The 18,939-nt window shown below is 42.3% G+C and overlaps 1 protein-coding gene across 6 annotated transcripts in view; it reads right to left on the reverse strand.

The window, feature by feature from the left end:
• Positions 1-18,939, reverse strand: part of PRUNE2 (prune homolog 2 with BCH domain) — a 276,297-nt gene that overhangs the window by 9,794 nt on the left and 247,564 nt on the right. For 2 of the 6 annotated variants that reach the window (XM_086685030.1, XM_086685028.1), the window contains exons 13-17: positions 13,588-13,690; positions 12,829-12,960; positions 11,108-11,194; positions 5,801-5,899; positions 2,538-2,573 (exon numbers count right to left, since the gene is read on the reverse strand). In XM_086685030.1, the coding sequence (XP_086541156.1) occupies positions 2,538-2,573; positions 5,801-5,899; positions 11,108-11,194; positions 12,829-12,960; positions 13,588-13,690 (457 nt within the window). Of the gene's footprint in view, positions 1-1,953; positions 1,993-2,537; positions 2,574-5,800; positions 5,900-11,107; positions 11,195-12,828; positions 12,961-13,587; positions 13,691-18,939 lie in introns of all 6 variants that reach the window. The other 4 variants (XM_086685027.1, XM_086685032.1, XM_086685029.1 and 1 more) reach the window with 2 other exon arrangements.

Here is an 18,939-nt window from a genome sequence, read left to right on the forward strand (position 1 = left end):
AGGAGAAAGCCACACAATAAACCCCAAATGATAACTGTTTCATTATGGTAGCTAAACAGGAAAAGTAGAAATATGGATGGGGGTGGAGTGGGAAATTCTATGGAAAAGGCAAGGTTTTAATGGAGATAATGAAAGAATACAACAATATGACTCTATAATGGGTTTGGCTGGAAAATTATTGATTTCCCTCCCCTCAATCTTTTGTCTTGAAAACACCTCCTTAATTTCATAAGGATAATATCATCCAAAAAAAAAAAAAAAAAAAGAATCTGAAACAGAAATTCATTGCTCTTTCTGTCTCCAGGGAATCTCATGACACAATGTAATCCGAGTACAGATAAAAGCTAACAGGGCACTTCACGCCCACATCTGGTTCCTTGGTTCCTAACATCTTCCTTTCCCAACTTCAGGTTTTTAACAGTTGAGTTAGAGACTGAGAAGATTCTGTTAGAGTAGAAATGTAAAGACTTCTGAGTACTGTTAGTCTACATGGGTGTCCATTATCTTGAAAGAAAACCAACGCAGCATAGGAATCTTATAACACTAAACTATGCCGACATTTCTAAGGCAAAAATCTTTCCTCAAATTTTAATTAATTTTTTTTTTAAAGTAAGTTCTATGCCCAATGTGGGGCTTGAACTCATGACCCTGAAATGAAGAGTTGCATGCTCTTCCGACTGAGCCAGCCAGGTGCCCCTCATCCTCGAATTTTTACCCAAAAGATCCACACCTGCAATAAAAATGTGCTATAGGAAAAAAAAAAATAGCTCAATGGATTGTTCTCATGAGGAATTGGCATTTACATCTATACAGAAAAAAAAAAAAAACCAAAACGTATTTATTCAGAATTTGTAGCTGTTTGGACATTGCCCAGGTTTCTGCTTTTGCACTATCTGTTAAAATGAGAACTAGTTATAAATATTAATGGTGTAGGCAATATTTGAAATGGAAAAGCTTTAATATAGTAGACATTCTAAATAGTACTTGTCTGCATTTGACATAAAGTGTCAGAAAAAAATTTTTGAACTTGGAAATAAAAGGAAATTACTGGGATGTTCTTTGAAAGGAATGCTGAGTTGACTTTCTGTTGATGAGCTATTTTAAAACTCTTTGGGGGACAGAGATGCTAATAATTTCAATCCAGTGGAAAAGATAATCCTAATTTACAGTTTATTGCCCTGTTGGATGTTGATCCATTTTGCATCTAAACCAATAATCTTATCCTAACATTCCTTTATAAATCACCTACAGAAATCTAGCGTTGCAAGCGTCCTTTGAACTGGTTTTTACACTTTACTGGGTCTGTCATTAAATAATTAGTTGAGTAAAATCATTGGCAGGTATCATTTCATAGTTGTATTAAAGTTAAGATTTTGCCTTTTCGAAAGGTATACTTTAACAATAGTGAGTAATGATCCTTTTTCTATTCATCCAAATAACTCTGAAGCTATTTAGTTGAGCATATTTCCAAGTCACTAAATAAGGGGCTTAAAAAAACTTGGAAAGTCACGAAATTGGTTCCATAGTCCAAATTTCGACTTGTCATCGTTTCTCTCTTATTAGGATGAATTAATGAGCTTTTGTGGCCTCAAACTATCTAACAACGATCTGGATGTTATATGTGATGGTGCCTGTGAGGTGTTCCTTTGCTGTGGTGCCTAAAATTACATGTACATTAAAAAAAACAAACAAAAAAACCCCACCACCACCACCAAAAAAAAAAAAAAACAACAGTAACAAATGCGTTCCTTAAGGTAACCAAGATCACAGGGGAAAACAGATTGTAGTACAACTACCAGACATTGCATCTAATGTGGGACAAAGGGGACCCTTTAAAGTGCAGCATTATCATCAGGATGCAAAAATAAAACGCCAGGCATGCGGCTTCTCCCGATTCATTCCTGAAACGCAAGCCAACATCACGCCAGCTGCTGAACGAAAACCAAGTCTTACTTAGCTGCTTCTGATGCTTCCCTCAGTTCTTCATCCAGTCTGCATGAGCAAAAATTATCGGTGTGGAAAAGAAACAGAAAAGAAGCAAGCACAGCGTGAGAGAGTCACTCAGCAAAGCAGAGCCAAACATAAGTGGAGCACATGTGCCTTTAAAAACCATCCTTTGGAGCACTGAGACACGCTCCTTCGATTAGATATGGTGCCATTTCCTCCCATTCGGTGTTTCTGCATGTTTGCTTTGCAAATTCCTTCATAAAGGTAGGTAGATAACACAAGTTGCAAGGAGAACAGAAACATGCTGGCGGAGTAAAGCTGAAAACGTCCACACCGGTCTGTTGCGTATAGTTAGAGACAGCTTGCAGCCTGGGCCAGCTCAAGGGTGAATCTGGCCTAGTGGGTTTCAGTTGCAAATCAGGCTGACCTCAACAGCTTTACACACAAGACAAAGACCAGGAATGGTATGCAACAAGGGACGGATAGAATGACCTCTTGCTCTGGTAGCATGTTGAGGTCACCCACGAGTCTAAGACACAGGTGCACACACACAGCGGGTCCAGCGTGAATCGTAGATCAGGAGATTTTACCTCACACTTCTCTTATAAGATCTCTCTTCATCGTACCTTACGGGATAAAAATGAATGCAATGAGCAAGATGAGCCAACAGACGGAGAAAATGACAGGTACATGTTTTAAAGAACGGACAGAACGTGAGAGAAAAAGCCTACCCCCCTGAAAGAATCAAATTGCCTTTTTGGAGAAAAACGTATTTTCATGGGATATAATCGAGGAGTTAGAATTCATGATTAGCTTCAGCCAGTCCTCCTTATTTGCAGGTTCTTTGCATTGTTTGCAAATTTGCCTCCTGCTTGCATTTTGTTTCTGACCCCCCCCACGTCAATACCTGTGGCGCCTTTATGGCGACTCACTACTTTTATTAGTGGCAAAAAATTTGAGCCACCTGATGTGCACATTCCCAGTCGAGGCCCAACAAAACAAGGCTCTGCCTTCTCGTTTTAGCGCAGGCTCAGGCTGCCAACAGGTGCTGTCTATTTAGTGCCACGTTTTCCCTGTTCTTGTGCTTTTAATTGGTAATTTCGCCATTTAAAATGCCCCCAAGCAGAGTGTTCAGGCGCTGTCTGGCATTCCTAAGCACAAGAAGGCTGTGATGTGCCTTCTGGAGAGGATCTGTGCATTAGAGAAGCTTTGTTTGGGCAGGGGCTATGGTGCTGCTGGCCGTGAATTCAGTGTGAGTCAACAATATATATCAAATCAGCCATTTTTACACAGAAACACACAACAAGGTTCTATGTTAATTGGTTAATGGAAATTAACCAGGTGTTTGCAGGAACTTAGCCCTGTATTCCTCCTAGGAACAACGGTTCGCTATTTAGGGTTCTAGAACATGATTGCCACAAATAACAAGAATATACTGTCATCAACAATTATCAATCTAATTTCAGATTGGGCAACTTTTTCTTTCATTTAAGTCCTTTGATGACAGGCTCCAGCATAGCTGACTACTGGTCTTGGGACTGGCCGAGATTAGATTCTCCGAATGGTATTCAGTAATAGGCTTATGGCTTCTCTCATTTTGAAAATGGCATAACATGAAAATGAGACAATGCGGGCCAGGAACAGAAGTGGCAAAAAGGACATCCAGAGAAGATGGACGGTGGAAGAAAAACATGGACACACGGGGAGGACAGGGATGGTTGTAAATTTCTCCCTCCAGAAGAAAATCTTCCCAAATGGAGCCCCTTTCTCCTTAAGAAACTTCTCCCAGATGGAGTCATTGAAAACTGATGGGTGTCAATGAATGAAAAGTGCCTTGGGCATGTTTAACTTCTCATTTAAACTTTCCTATCAGATAATGAGTCTCTAAAAGCAACCTGATTATAATAAATAACATTCTGGATTGCCAACTCTTGCTGGGAAGGCTCTTGGATGCATTATGCACATTTTCACCCAATCCTTGGGGCCTTTCTATGAATTGCCCCTTACTTCCCCATTTTCTGGATGCTGCACTGAGGCACGGGGAGGTTTTTTTAATGTTTACTTATTTCTGAGAGAGACAGAGAGACAGAGGACCCGAAGTGGGCTATGCACTGACAGCAGACGGCTTGATGTGGGGCTGGAACCCACCAACAACGAGATCCTGACCTGAGCCCAAGGCAGATGCTTAACTGACTGAGCCACCCACGCGCCCCAGCTCGATATCAGGGGCTGGCAGGAAGGTTCAAATCTATTATTAAGCCTCCAAAACCCATTCTCTTCTCTATCTCCAACTGCCACACCATGGAGGCATTGCCCTATTTAGCTAGAAAGTGGCCAGTGCTCATTTCCACTTGAAGAGATAATGTCCTTGTCATCTTTTGCAAAGGGAGGCAGCCCTACAGGAGGTGGGTACTCCAGTGACTTTACCGACCATAGGAGTGGAGCTTAGAGGTGGGGATGCTCCTTTTTGAGGTAGCAGGATTGAGCTGTGAGGTAAGCAGGGGGTGGGAGTCCTATAAGCTAAGGAGGGTCAGAGCCGCTGTTAGGATCACACGAACACTGCTTGATTCGGCTAAGCCAACGGGTAGTTCTAAGCCAAATCATTATCCCGTGTTCACCTCATATCAAGAGAAGGAAAACCAAACGCATCTACTCCTGAGCTAGGACTTCCAATACTTTAAGGGGGGTGAAGGAAACTGCTAGAAAAGGGTGTGAGAATTCTGCTGCCAGGCTGACCTGGGTCTGAATTCTAGTTCCATCTCTTCCTTGCTCCTACTTATACTTGACATAAGTAGCTTTTCTTCGTTGTTGGCTTCCCTTCCCTGTACTTGGGGGTTTACTGTGGGGATTAAACACTACATACATAGAGCACTTCTAATGCCTGATACGGTATTGCCCCGAAATAAATGCAAGTCTTTTCTTTCCAGCTTCTTTGCCCACCCCTCCCCCTGCCTTTTTTTTTTTTCTTTTTAGTAAAAAGACTCTTTTTTGGAAGTGCAGATTGGGAAGTCTACTTTGCTATCCATCTTATGGAGGAAGATAGGCTATCCTTGTCTGTCTTGTCTGTTTTCTTCGAGCTAAAGCTTAAAGGCCTCCCATTTTCAATCAAATAAAAAAAAAAATGAGTGAATCAGACACAGAGGAAGAAAAGCACAACCCACAGAGAACAACGGTTCTTTGCAACAGTGAACCAAACAGGAGAGTTCCCTCCTCGGCATCCGTACTTTTAAGTCTCAGCTCCAAGCAGCCGGTGTTAACTGTTATTCTCATTATTTTCACAGCACGATCCAGCGCCCTTCAGTCTCCATGCTGTTTCCTCACGGGCTGCTAATTGCATTACCCTGAGGAAGGGGATCATCCCTACCCACGCCACCTACCACTCTGCCTTACCTTTCACCTGAAGGGACCCGTGAAGAAAAGGGATTTAGAAGAAAACAGAGAAAAGATAGTTTATTTTTCCCCCTTTTCCTAGGGCCAGGCAGGTAAATTACTTTCCGTAAGGCAATAAAGAAGGCAAAGCTGTGCTCAGACCCTGTTGTGTCTGCGAGAGAGGGAGACACAGGCAGCAGGTGCACTGATTCATATTAAATCTATGCTTTGCAAAATGGGAGCAAAATTTAAGGTGAAATGAGCAATGATCGATAACCCCAAGAGAAGATTATGTGAAAGAGAATCTGAAAGAACAGGTCTCTAGGGGTATTCGGAAAAAAAAATCTATTGATTGGAAAACACTCAGTATTTATTTTAAATAGAATTCACGACATTTCCCCAGTATTCCAGAAGTGAGTTGTTTTCCAATCCCCTCCAAACATGCAGAGTTTCTTACCAAATCTTGGAAACCATCACGACTTACTTGATGATGCTTTCTGGAATATGGATGCAGTCCATTGGGATCAGCCCACTGAGTTCTGATAAACTATTGACATACTTAATTTTACTGCTGAATTTTGAGCTAAAAGAAAAGAGAGAGAAAAGATATCATTAGTGTCCACTTCATCCCTTCTAAGTGTGTTGCCTCTTCTTGAAAATCCTGAAAAAGTTAACACGTTGGCCCCGCACTTACTAAGAAGAAAGGCTACACATCCGAGTAGTTGCAACATGCCAGATACTGTTTTAAGAGGTTTATATGTATCGACTCCCTTATTTCTTCTTAAGCCTAGTGAGGTAGGCTTGTTATTATTATTCTCTTTTTGTTTTAAAAGATGTTCCGAGTGCTCCTTTAAAACTTGGGGAGGGGCTGAGAGGAGGAGAGAGGAAAAAATCCCAAGCAGGCTTCACTCTGTCAGTGCACAGCCCCACCTGGGGCTCAAGCTCACGAACTGCGAGATCCTGACCTTAGCCGAGGTCAAGAGTCAGACGCTTAACTGACTGAGCCACCCAGATACCTCTAATTCTTCTTCTTCTTCTTCTTTTTTTTTTTTTTTTTTAAAAGATAAGGAAACTCGACACACAGAGAGTTACGTATTTGCCTAAGGTTTCACCTCAGGTATATGGTAGAGCCTGGATTCCAACCAGAGCAGTCTGACCAGTCTGTACTCTTATTTTTTGTAAGTTTTTTTCTTTTAATTCCAGTTAGTTAACAGTGTTATATTCGTTTCAGGTGTCCAATATAGGGCTTCAACACTTCCATGCATCCCCTAGTGCTCATCACGTGCCCTCCTTAATCCCCATCACCTATTCTCCCACCCCCCTCGGGTCTACACTCTTAACTGCACATCACACGGCCTCTCAGAGGTTTCTGCCACTCTCCACATTCATTGGTTTATGGTTCACTTGGCTTTGTTTGCTTGTTTCTTTGTTCTTAAATAAAAATCTTGTCATTAATTCTTTCAGACTCTTCCAAGGTTGATCTATTTCATGTTTTTGCACGTTTGTTTATTTCATGTGTGTGTGTGTGTGTGTGTGTGTGAGAGAGAGAGAGAGAGAGAGAGAGAGAGAGAGACAGAGGGAGAGAGAGAGAGAAGGCAGACAGGGGAGGGGCAGAGAGAGAGGGAGAGAGAGAATCCCAAGCAGGCTCAGTGATATCAGCACACAGTCCAACATGGGGCTGTAACTCATAAACGGAGATCATGACCTGAGCCCAAACCAAGGGTCAGATGCTTAAATGACTGAGCCATCCAGGCACCCCGAGGTTGATCAATTTTGCAAGTATACATGGGACACCTGGGTGGCTCAGCTGGTTGGGTGTCCGGTTTGGGCTCAGGTCATGATCTTGAGATTCATGAGTTCAAGCCCCACGCTGGGCTCACTGTTGTCAGCACACAGCCCACTTCAGATCCTCTGTTCCCTTCTCTCTGCCCCTCCCCTGCTTGTGCTGTCTCAAAAATAAAACATTAGCTTCTTAAAGTATGTATAAACTCATTTTCCTCTTAATATTTTAGCTTAATTGTTGGTTTTTTTTTTTTTAGTTTTTTTCTTTTTTTAAGTTTTAGCTAGCACGTTCAGTCCAGACGGACCAAAACCATATTCCAGTAACTGGATCTGAATTACAAACAGCTTTCATCTACACGTTATCATGTTAGATGTGTGTAGATGGATATAAGACAACATGAAAAGATACTATTGCAACTGATCAAGGAATGTGCCTCTGGGGAAACGAGTTCCGAACAGAAACTGGCAGCTGTTGAAGGAAGAACTTAGTCTTATCGGTAATGGTTGGATGTTTCATAAGGAGAAAGCATTTGTGTATTACTGGTGTAATTGCAAACTGCTTTTTAAAATGTATCATTCCACTTGAAAGGGAACTTGATCAAGCGTCGAACTTTCTGGAATGGTTTCCGAGAAAAAGACCTCTCCAGGCTAGAGATCATGCTGAGCCGTCTGCCAATTGTACTGCCTTCTGTTCAACTGCTGTGCATTCTAGAAGGAAGGCTTTGCGGGGTCATCTCTCTGTACGGTTATCTTTCACATTTTACTTGCAATCTGACCCTGGGCCACTGGCGGTGAATGACTTGTGTCTCCATAGAGTCACTTCTGGTCGTCCTGAGAAGTCTTGGATGGACACACACTACCTCTTCCTTCCCCTGGACTTCCTGAGCTAAATTCAGGTTTTGATAAAAGATAGAGTGGGTGGAAGGGGAACCCTCCATCCAGCTCCAGGGTTACGTTCACTAGAACGTACAGTTCTCTGAACATGTCATGTTGTCCCTTTCTTGGTGTGTTTGGACCCGCTGTTGCCACCTGGTTTCAGCTAGTCCATCCTATCGGTTCTTCAAAACTCACCTTGAAGGCTCGTTCTTCTGGAACACCTCTCTTGACGCAGGCTCTCAGCCTTTACTCTCTACCTGTCGCCCCAAATTCACCCTCACCGTGTTATCACCCCCATTTTGCTTCAGCTATACCCTCTGTTTCAATTGCTGACTTGTCTATGTCAGCTGCCGTGCCTCTCAATCTCCACCTAACCCAGTACTTGCCACAGACAATTCATTAAAAAAAATAAATGAATTTCCCATCTACCTCTATCATAGGTGTTCTCCTTCAGCAGCAAAAGGACCTATAACACATTTTAGTGACCTCTTTTTTCAGGTCTAAAAATTGGTTACACTGATACAGACTGATTCAGAGGGGGATCTTTAAAGACGGAAGGTCTCACATGATGAGACTGTAGGCTATAACATTTAAGTACTTGAAATGTGTTTTCTTTACGATTAGGCAGACCGCTGGGTTCAAAGTCTGAGTCTATCACTTACTGGCTATTTTACATTAGACCTGGGGTTGGCAAACTATAGCCTATGCACCAAAGCCAGCTTGTTAGCTGTTTTGGTTTTTTTTGTTTTTGTTTTTGTTTTTGTTTTACAGTCCTCCAGCTAAGGATTGTTTTTATATATTTTTTTTAATATTTGAAAAGAAATCTGACACCAAGAATATTTTGTGATATGAAAACATTTTTAAGAAGTTCAATTTCAGTGTTCACATATCAAGTTTGATTCGAAGACAGCCACACTTACTTATCTACATAGTGTCTATTGACTGTTTAGGACCTATAATGGCAGAATTGAGCAGATGTGACTGAGACCGGATGGTCCACATAACCTAAAATATTTACTGACTGATCTTTTACAGAAAGGGGTTTGCTGGTTTTTGCATTAGACAACTTAATTGACTTCACTGAACCTCAGGGATGTTTCCTGCATGAGGGAAACAGTAAACAGTACCTCCTTCAGAGGACTCACATTACAATGAAATGAAATACTGCCTGTACATACTCAGTAAATGTAAGCCATGAGTTTCTATAATTTACCACAATACTCTTTGCTATTATTTTATTACTGTTGTTGTACTTACCATCTTGAAACTCCCTTCGACAAATGATGTTGAATTGTAATTACTTCTCAGTATTCTTACAGTAACAAAGTTTTGTTATTTACCAAGAAACTTATTTGTTTTATAACACCCAAATGATCAAACAAATATCAGTGAGTGAATACGATAACTAACATTTACTTTTCTTAGCTATTAAATTTGAAAAGAAAAACTTTTAAAAGATTCTATTTTGAAGTAATCTTTGTATCCAGTGTGGGGCTTGAACTTATAACCCTGAGACCAAGAGCCACATACTCCACCTACTGAACCAGCCAGACACCCCACCATTAAATTTTTTATAAGCTCTTCAGTGTACATTGATTCCTATTCCCTTATCAAAACATTTTCTTTTTTTTAATGTTTATTTTTATTTTTGAGAGAGCGAGAGAGAGAGAAAGTGTGGGGGCGGGAGGGGCAGAGAGAGAGGGAGAGAGGATTCGAAGCACGCTCTGGGCTTTGCGCTGAATGCAGAGAGCCCGGCACTGGGCTCGAACTCATGAACTGTGAGATCATGACCTGAGCCAAAGTTAGACGTTTAACCTGAACCACCCCGGCATCCCAAAGCATTTTCTATCATTAAAGTAAGTGGCTTTTGTATACCTTAAATATTTCATATTATTTTTTTTAATTTTTTTTTTACATTTATTTATTTTTGATAGACAGAGACAGAACACAAGTGGGGGAGGGGCAGAGAGAGAAGGAGACAGAGAATCGGAAGCAGGCTCCAGGCTCCGAGCTGTCAGCACAGAGCCTGACGTGGGGCTTGGCTCGAACTCACAAACCGTGAGATCATGACCCGAGCTGAAGTCGGATACTGAACCAACTGAGCCACCCAGGCGCCCCTCTCATATTATTTTTTTAAAGCAATTTCACACGGTATGGTAAAGAACTAAACTTTGCCAGAGGAAAACTAGGTTGAAAGATGCCACTCAATGGTTGGAAGTGGACATGCTACATACATGTAAGTGAACACTGAACAAAAAAGGTAGAATTGGGAAGGCACAGTAAATGTCCATGTAAAAAATAAATAAATAAAGGTTTTTAACCTTTAGCATTTTTTTTTCCTCCACAAGTGATCAGAATGTTTCTTAGAAATTCATCAATAACTTTGAGACAGAAAACTTTCAGTTCATCTCCTCTGCATCCCAATGTTAGGTAAGGCTGTATTTTATTTTAAAGCTCTCTAGGCAATACATCCTGTCCCTTTCATTTAACTGTTTCAAGTCTCACTATATTATGAGGCATGTTTTCTTTTTCTTTGTGTCCCCAAAATGTAAGGTTATACAGTATCTAACACAACATAAATGGTGGATAAATATTCACAGAATTGAACTGAATCGAAACCCAGAATCCTCATGGGCAATGAAAAAAAAGCTCTCAAAATGGCTGCCCAGACTCTTTCCCTAAGTTTCGTGACCTACATGATATGTGTTCAGAAGAAACAGAACAATTAAGACAAGGCACACCACTCCTGTTTCTGTCCTTGGTTTGTCTTTATTTTTCCACTGTTGCGTTATGATGCCTTTTCTATGCTCTACAAATTACCAAGTCACTTTAAAAGTATTACCTACTCCCTTTTGTATTATGGCATGGAAACCCTTCCACTTCAACCTCTGTGTTACAGCAAGCAATAGAGAGGTCATGTTTCGTAATAGTGGGGAAAAATAGTCATTACAAAATAATGCTCACCCTTAATCAGGGTTCCTTGCTACACAGTCCAAAATAGCATTCCAGGAAAGGCAGGGGCAAAATATGTCTTCCTAAATACTGTCTGTGTTCGTGAATTCTTATTTACAGGACGATGAACACATATTTTGAAAAACGACTAGCAGTACTTTTAGTATAATAACAACCATACCTTATAAAAGGTCGTGTCACTGCAAGGATTGTTCTGATGAACCAAGATGGATGAACAATGATGAATGATTTCAAATTCTTTCGCAACCTATTTAACAAAAAAAAAAGAAAGAAAAGAAAAGAAAAGAAAAAAAAATCACTCCTAACCCATTTTCAGTAGGAGTTAAAATGGAAAGTATATCCCCAAATAAGCATATTATAATATTAGAGAGTTCTAGGTAAGTTCCTATTATCTGATGGGAAGGAACTGAATGACCATGATTAGTAAAAAAATTATTTTATTAAAAACTTTTTAATGTTTATTTATTTTTGAGAGACAGTGTGAGTGGGGGAGGAACAGAGAGAGAGGGAGATACAGAATCCGAAGCAGGCTCCAGGCTCTGAGCTGTCAGCACGGAGCCCAATGCGGGGCTTGAACTCACAAACCATGAGATCATGACCTGAGCTGAAGTCAGACGCTTAACTGACTGAGCCACCCAGGTGCCCCCCTCCCCCCAATTTTTTTGAGATATAATTTGTAACTTGTATGAGTCCAACCTCATTTTCCCAGAGGAATAAATGTAAAGTAGGATGGGTGTATTTCTGGACTGCATAAATCTATGACTATCAGGGTGCATTTTTGCTTAACAATTCTTTTCATTTTTGCCAGCATTATCTTTACTGTTTTGAAAAGAACACATTCTTACTAGCAACTTAGCCAATTTCTTTGATCTACTAAGCCTTGGTTTCTTCTTCTGTATTATGAAACAAGTAACAGTAGATCATGTGGTTGTTTGACTTTCAGATTACCATTTTAGCATTCTTGATATTCAGGCATGTTTTGAAGCATTAGCAATGCTACTTTATGAATGTTTAGATCATCAAATGGATCTTAGATAACATAACAGGGCACTCGCATGTTGTCATGCACGAAGCCACGTCTAAGGGGATGCCACACTTAGTCAACTGAGTCACCCAGGTGCCCCTAACATGTTTTGTTCTATTCAAGCCAGTATGGATGGAAGTGAAGTATCTTGGGGAAAAAAGTGCACCACGGGACCAAATGGGCTAGCGGTTAACTTGAACTATCTCGGCGAATGATGGACTATAAGCCCAACAGTCGCCCAGATCAACAGTCCTAGTGCACATAAGCAGCACTTATGTCACGTAAGTGACACGTAAAACCAGTAAAGACACGTAAAACCAGTCACGTAAAACCAGTAAAGAATCATGGATACTCCACGGGTGCCTGTGTGGCTCACTTGGTTAAGCATCTGACTCTTGATTGGCTCAGGTCATGATCTCATGGTTTGTGGGTTTAAGCCCCGAGTTGGGCTCCGCACTGCAGAGCCTGCTTGGGATTCTCTCTCTCTCTCTCTCTCTCTCTCTCTCTCTCTCTCTCTCTCTCTCAAAATAAATAAATAAACTTAAAAAAAAAAGAATCATGGATACTCTGTTTATCAGGACAAACCGCACCTTCACGCGGCAACGGCATACACATAGTTTAGAACAGACTTGGTCGCCAGGTTTGAGATGACAACACCTAGCAAAACCTAGGGGAGCTCTGCTTTATTTCAGATTTGGGGCAGCAAGCGAACTTTTCTTAATATTTCTGTCCTTTCTTAACTCTGCATAATTCCATGTTCCCAAAATGTGATCACGTGTTTCGGCAGATGAAAGGGAATTAGGAATGGGAGTTATTGAGGAAGCCAAAACGGAGGTTAAATAATGACGCCCACGTACCGTCTGTCAATCATCTGGTAGCATTTTTTCATCCAGCCCAACCCTGGCATCTTGCGTCTGGGGGTTGCACCATTCAAGTACACAATCATATAGTCTTCAGCTACCATCAGCTCTAAAGTGCTTATTACATATCTGATCACAGGAAGGAAGAGGAGGGTTTTCATTTCCCACATGAAACAGTTCATCTTATTTACAACATGATTATATGACATTTAAATTACAGAGCGTATGACGTTTAAGAATGGTTGTGCCTATTACCTCTTTACCTTGAAAAGAGTGCAGTTTCCTAAGATTATTTCTCTGAGAGCGAGTATTGCTCATTTATCTGTAGGGTTATCTTGTTTTTATCTTTTTTTTTTTTTTTTTTTTTAATGCACGTACGCTAGAAAAATACGTAGGTTAGAACCCGAATTTCAAAAATGTCAACAATGTTATCATGTACCAAAGGCACAAGTGAATGATATAAACGAAGCCATGTTACGGGGGGAATAAAAATAACACTTTATCCAAAGGAAATGTTCCAGGATTTGAGAGTGCAGGCAAGACTGTGTTCGTTTTGTTTTCAAATCACTCAACTGACAAAAGTTCTTTTAAAGGCTTTCGCCTCTTGAGCAATATTCCTTGACAGAGATTTCATTGACTTTTCATCAAAGGCTTAGAATATTCTACATCATCTATTTCCTCCCATTAAAGATGCACTATCTGCCATGCCATGCCATAGACATTCACTCAAAGCACTTTGCCATAAATATCACTCACAGGAAAAGATTTTCCATGACATAGTGGTAATCCGCCCGACTGCTGTCTGGCAGAAAACAGGCAGCAAACACAATGATTGCATTTAGGCCGTCCCCATAGTATCCTGGGGGACAAACAAAAAGACATTTGTGACCAACTGAAAGCTCTTAACAAGATAATATTTAACCTAAAGGGCAAATCTGGAAGCTTTGGCAAGCGTGTGTGCGTAAATGTGACAGATCTTTAAGTGACTTTAAGTCTTTAAGTATATAGACTATACTTCTGTAAGTACATAACCTTATTTTCAGTGGTTATCATAGAGTATAATATATGTATATTGTATATAGCCTTAAATATACACTGTAAATATATTTGCATAAATGGCATATCCATTGATTATGGACGATTATATGTGTTGTACATAGTCATGAATGGGGTATATAAATACTCAACTTAGCAAACGATGGGGGTTTTGACTTACAGGTTTCTAATATATAATGCTTCAGTCCTTTAACGGCTAAGAGGCTCTCCCTGATCCTTGTTAGCTGTTTTTCTGAGATTCTGGTTAATTTAAAGGGAAAATCTAGTCACTGAACTGCAATATAATCAGGCTCACATACTCCAGTGACCAGATACTAGTAGGTTAACAAGCAAAACACCTTTATTTTGATTTTGTGGACTGGTTCACTTGCCTGTAGTGTCCCTGGGATCTCCAGATTCAACAGACAGTGCATTGACACATGGAAAGTTCTGGCCAGGCCTAGAGTCACTGAGCACAGAATACAGAGCCTCATCTTTTTAAAAAAGAACAAATTCAAGAAAGGCCTGGTGAAAGCCAACCTCTCTTTGCGTTTTACGACAATACGCGCTTCTGAGAAAACTTGAGAATTACTTCCTGGTGACGTGGACAGGAAGCAGAGGTGGGAGTGCTATACGCACGTGTGTGAGAAAATAAAAGGCAAGTGTGAACTCCAAGGTCAAGAAAAATATAGGGACATCTCAGGACATTTTACCCACATCTGAAAGCTGTGTGGCATTCTCTAAGCTCCGTGTTCCCTCAGAGCTTATCTTGGACACTCATGGCAGCTGTTGGTCAAACCTCCACGGGTTTGTGCATGGAGTCTCTCGTGTCCATCAGACTTAAAAATGAAGGAATGCACCGTGTTTTCATTTTTTAATGTCCCTTCATAAACACTTGGAATTTTTGTCATATAACATAGGTCTGGACTTCAGAATCATTACGTAGAGATTGCCTCAAAGCTCTGAGTAGGCAGACGGGACATACCCTCAAGCCTGATCTGAACTCAGTGTGTTTCATTTTTTCAGAACTCTAAATACCCCTCTGGTGATTACATGGCAGGAAAATACTGGCTGGATATAGACTTGGATGGGCTTAACTCTTGAAAAGCAGCTTAATAAGACGTTCTCTACAAAGACAGTATGACCCTACCACAAAAGAGGTGGGGGAAAAGAGTGATACCAACTAAAAATATATCAAATTATGGGTTTGTGCGTATGACTAATTTGAGGTTGTTGGATGCAGTGTTTACTCCACATGTGTTAGAAAATGCTACCTATGTAAGTATACACCCGATGTAACCCATGTTTGCAAAACAGGATTGCCGTGGCTTCCCTATGGATTATTTGCTTTGTTCTGCCTCTTCCAACATGCAGGTAGTTACCAACTTCTTTAAGAACGAGATGTGAAGGAAGATGGCAGGAGATACATTGTAATACAAGAAGTGTTTGTTCCACCGAACACTTTCATTTAAACAGATTCAGAACCGAATGAAAATCCACAAGGGATACCGTGGCTTTGCTACACCAATGCTAACACCACAAAGGTACGCCATTTAGACTGCGCACAATGCCAAGGACCGGGTTCATTCAAAGAGAGAATAGACATAATGAATCCAACTTAAAAACAAGTACAAAAGCATCTCTGTAAATGTAGCTGCTTGGCTCCAGGGTGTCAACCTAACTTCAAGGTCACGACCACTCAGCTACTTTGATTTCTGTTCCCATTTCTGGAGAATTTCTAATTCTAATTTTTTTTTTTTTTTTTTTTTTTTTTTTTTTTTTTAAGGACAGTCCGAGGTTTCTAAACAGTACTTCAGAAGTCATCTTAAATGGCATTTCAGCTCTTTGTGTCAATGTGCCTGTCCTTGGAATGCTATGGTGTCACGTTCACCCAGGCTCATTAACTCGAAGGGATACTGAAGAATCAACTCGTCACGTCCTGATCATCGTCTAAGTCAGGAATGTCTCTTTATATAAAAATGCCTGAAATTCACTAGTGAAGGTGGAGTTTTGTAGTTTTGGGCAGAGGAGCTGCAGGAAGGGAAGAAGAGGCAGGAGACAGAGGAAGAGAAGAGGAGGAGAGACGGTGGAAGACGCAAGAAAGGAACGAGAAGAAAAAGACTTCTTCGGGCAAGTTCTCCTTCCCAACCCAGATCTGGTGCCATTGCTGTCAGGCTCGGGAGATATTTCAGATCGTCCTTGCTGGCAAAGGGCGGTAACTGGAAGGAATGGGTCTGTTTGCTCTTGGTTCCTCGCACATGCCTTCGAGGGGGTCGGCTAACCCGATTTCTGTGCTAATATTTAGCTTATTGCAGCTTTAGTCAAGGGAAGTCGGCTGCCAGCAGCTGAAGAGCTCATTAGAAGGATGGCTTTTTGAAAGCATGTACTTTAGCTCTCTTCTCAGGAACCAGGAGGTGAGTTCAGGGTGTGTGCGCTGAGGTGCATCAGCAATGCCACCGCGGGGCCTCCTGAGACCCTCTGGAGCGATAATGCAAACCTTACCTGAGGCAGAACAGACAGGCATGAGAGGGATGGGACACAAGTGTGCCGGCCAGCAAATGGGATGGAGAGAGGAGGGAGGATGTGACAGTCGCAACCAAAACATACACACACACACACCAGCCCGCAACTCTTCTCATTCTTTCCAGGGTCATGTGTCCAGCAACACTGCAGAGAAGTTACCTGAATCTCCTATAACGAAATAAGAGAAGTAAACAAGACAAGACAAAACAAAACAAAACAAACACACACAAAAACACAAAAACACACAAAACAAAACAAAACAAAAACAAGAAAGGAAACTTCTCATTATAATGCTTCGGTGTAACTGTCCTTGGTTATTGAAATACATTCTCCGTCCCCAAGTTCGTAAAAAGCCAGTTTCTGGCCTCCGAGTGACCCCACACTGTTGTTGATCCAAACCACCTAGACCTCTCTTTGGTTTTTTGTTTGTTTGTTTGTGCAGATAACAGGAATATTGCTCATGGGCTCAGGGGTGGTGACCCCGGCTCTGAGATCACCTCTTTTGACTGCTGAGGTAAGGGAGGGCTGAGAAGCTAGGTCATGTCCCAAGGTCACAGAGCAGTTAGTGGCAAAGACAGGTCTTGAGCTCTGTTCTTCTATATGGTGTCCAAGGCCTCCTACCATAGCTCCTATCAAGGTCACCAAAGCCGAAGACTACATTATTCGGATACTGCTCTCACGCGTGCTCCCAGCTGGCATGACCCTTGGCAGAGTCTGGCTTTGCAGCGAACTTAGGTGGCGGTTTTTTTTTTTTTTTTTTTTTCAACGTTTATTTATTTTTGGGACAGAGAGAGACAGAGCATGAACGGGGGAGGGGCAGAGAGAGAGGGAGACACAGAATCGGAAACAGGCTCCAGGCTCTGAGCCATCAGCCCAGAGCCCGACGCGGGGCTCGAACTCACGGACCGCGAGATCGTGACCTGGCTGAAGTCGGACGCTTAACCGACTGCGCCACCCAGGCGCCCCTAGGTGGCGGTTTTAATCACCCCCATCTTGCAGTTATCGAGCTGCTGCTTTCCTGTTGGCCTGAACGGGAGAACTTCTTCGTGGGAAAATGCCAGACACGCCAAGACCCGTGCTCACTATGGGGTGCTGCTTCTTACACGCTCGTCAGAAGCCAGGATAACAAACACAAGAGATTGGTATCTGGGGAGTGTCGCTTTCTCATCAGTAGCGTCTAAGAAGGAGGTGTCAGCTTCCAACACAGCGGACCAAGCTCTGGCAAATTCAGAAGTAAAAATCTGAACTCAGTCTTTACCTACAGAGCACAAAAGCTGTTCAGGGGGTGGCAAGAGGCAGCGTCCCGCTAACGTCCCGGATGGGTGCAGCCAGGGGCACACTCATGCAGGCCAGTGCCCGGAGGAGGCCGAGGCAGAGCTGGGGACAGGAAAGGTGGCTGTTTCTTCCAAACAACACTGGACAGACGCATGGACAAAACCGAGCTGACGACACAGAATGGAGGGGAGCGAAGGCCAGGGGAGGGGGTGGCTGGGACGGAGGGCACAGCAAACCACGTGATCCGCGACGGGTCAGCTGAATTTTCACCAAGTGTGTGACAGGCAGAAGCGGTGGCTTTTTGGGGTTTTTTTTTTTTTGGTTTTGTTTTGTGTTTTAACCCAACCGTGTGGATGATAATCACTCTTTCCTGATTCGGGCAAAGCACGGATGGGCTCAGGAGCGCTGGAGAGCAGTGATGTTGCTTCTTCACATCAAAGGGGCTCTTAAGTTAAGACCCCGCGTGGTCAACACACAGATGACTACTGGGTGACTCTGATTTACTTCGACAGACTTTTCTACCTCGTTCAACCTTTTTTCTTTCTTTTTTTTTTTTTTTTGAATGGGCACAGGCTACTTTTATAATCAAGCTTTGTGTGGTTTTCTTTTTATTTCCAAAAAGCAAACAAACCCCAAATACCTGATGGGTGGTACTGAGGAGGTAGGAGCTTCGGGGAAGATCTGGGATGACGTTCGGGTTGTGGAACAAAGGGGTTGTTGATTCTATTGGCCGGCTGGCTGTTCCCTTCAGCGAGATCGGGCCAGCTCTCGTTCTGCAGGGCTCTGCAAACGTTTCCCTTGGAGCAAACTGCCTCCCGCCCCCACAGCACCTGTCCCTGAGCCACATGACCACCGCAGGTCAGACAGGGAGGCAGGGCAAAGCAAGGCCGTGGCCAGGGGCGCCTATGGGCATTTTCTTTGGCTGTCGAGGTCGGAGTCCCTGGGGGATCCTGATACTTACACGAAGGTAGCAGTGCCTGAATGGAAGATGGATAATCTGGCTGGCGGAAGGAAGTGTGAAAAGACAAAATGTCCTTCTGCTTGGTAGAAAACAAAAGCTACAGGTTTAATGCAGCGCTAAGACGCTATTTCCCTGTCCCCGGAAGAGAGAACAATGGCCTCGTCAGCTGACACTTTTTTGGAAGAGCTGAGCGCTTAGGGTGCGGCCTCAGGACTGCAGGAAACAAGCGCATGCAGCAGAAAACTTAAAAAAAGCCGTTTATGTTTCCTGAGGTTGACAACATTCACTGTGGTGCTTGTGCTCATCTGACTGTG

The sequence above is a fragment of the Puma concolor genome, chromosome D4 (assembly GCF_028749965.1).
Source record: "Puma concolor isolate L17-30 chromosome D4, mPumCon1.1.hap2, whole genome shotgun sequence".
NCBI classification, from domain to species: Eukaryota; Metazoa; Chordata; class Mammalia; order Carnivora; family Felidae; genus Puma; species Puma concolor.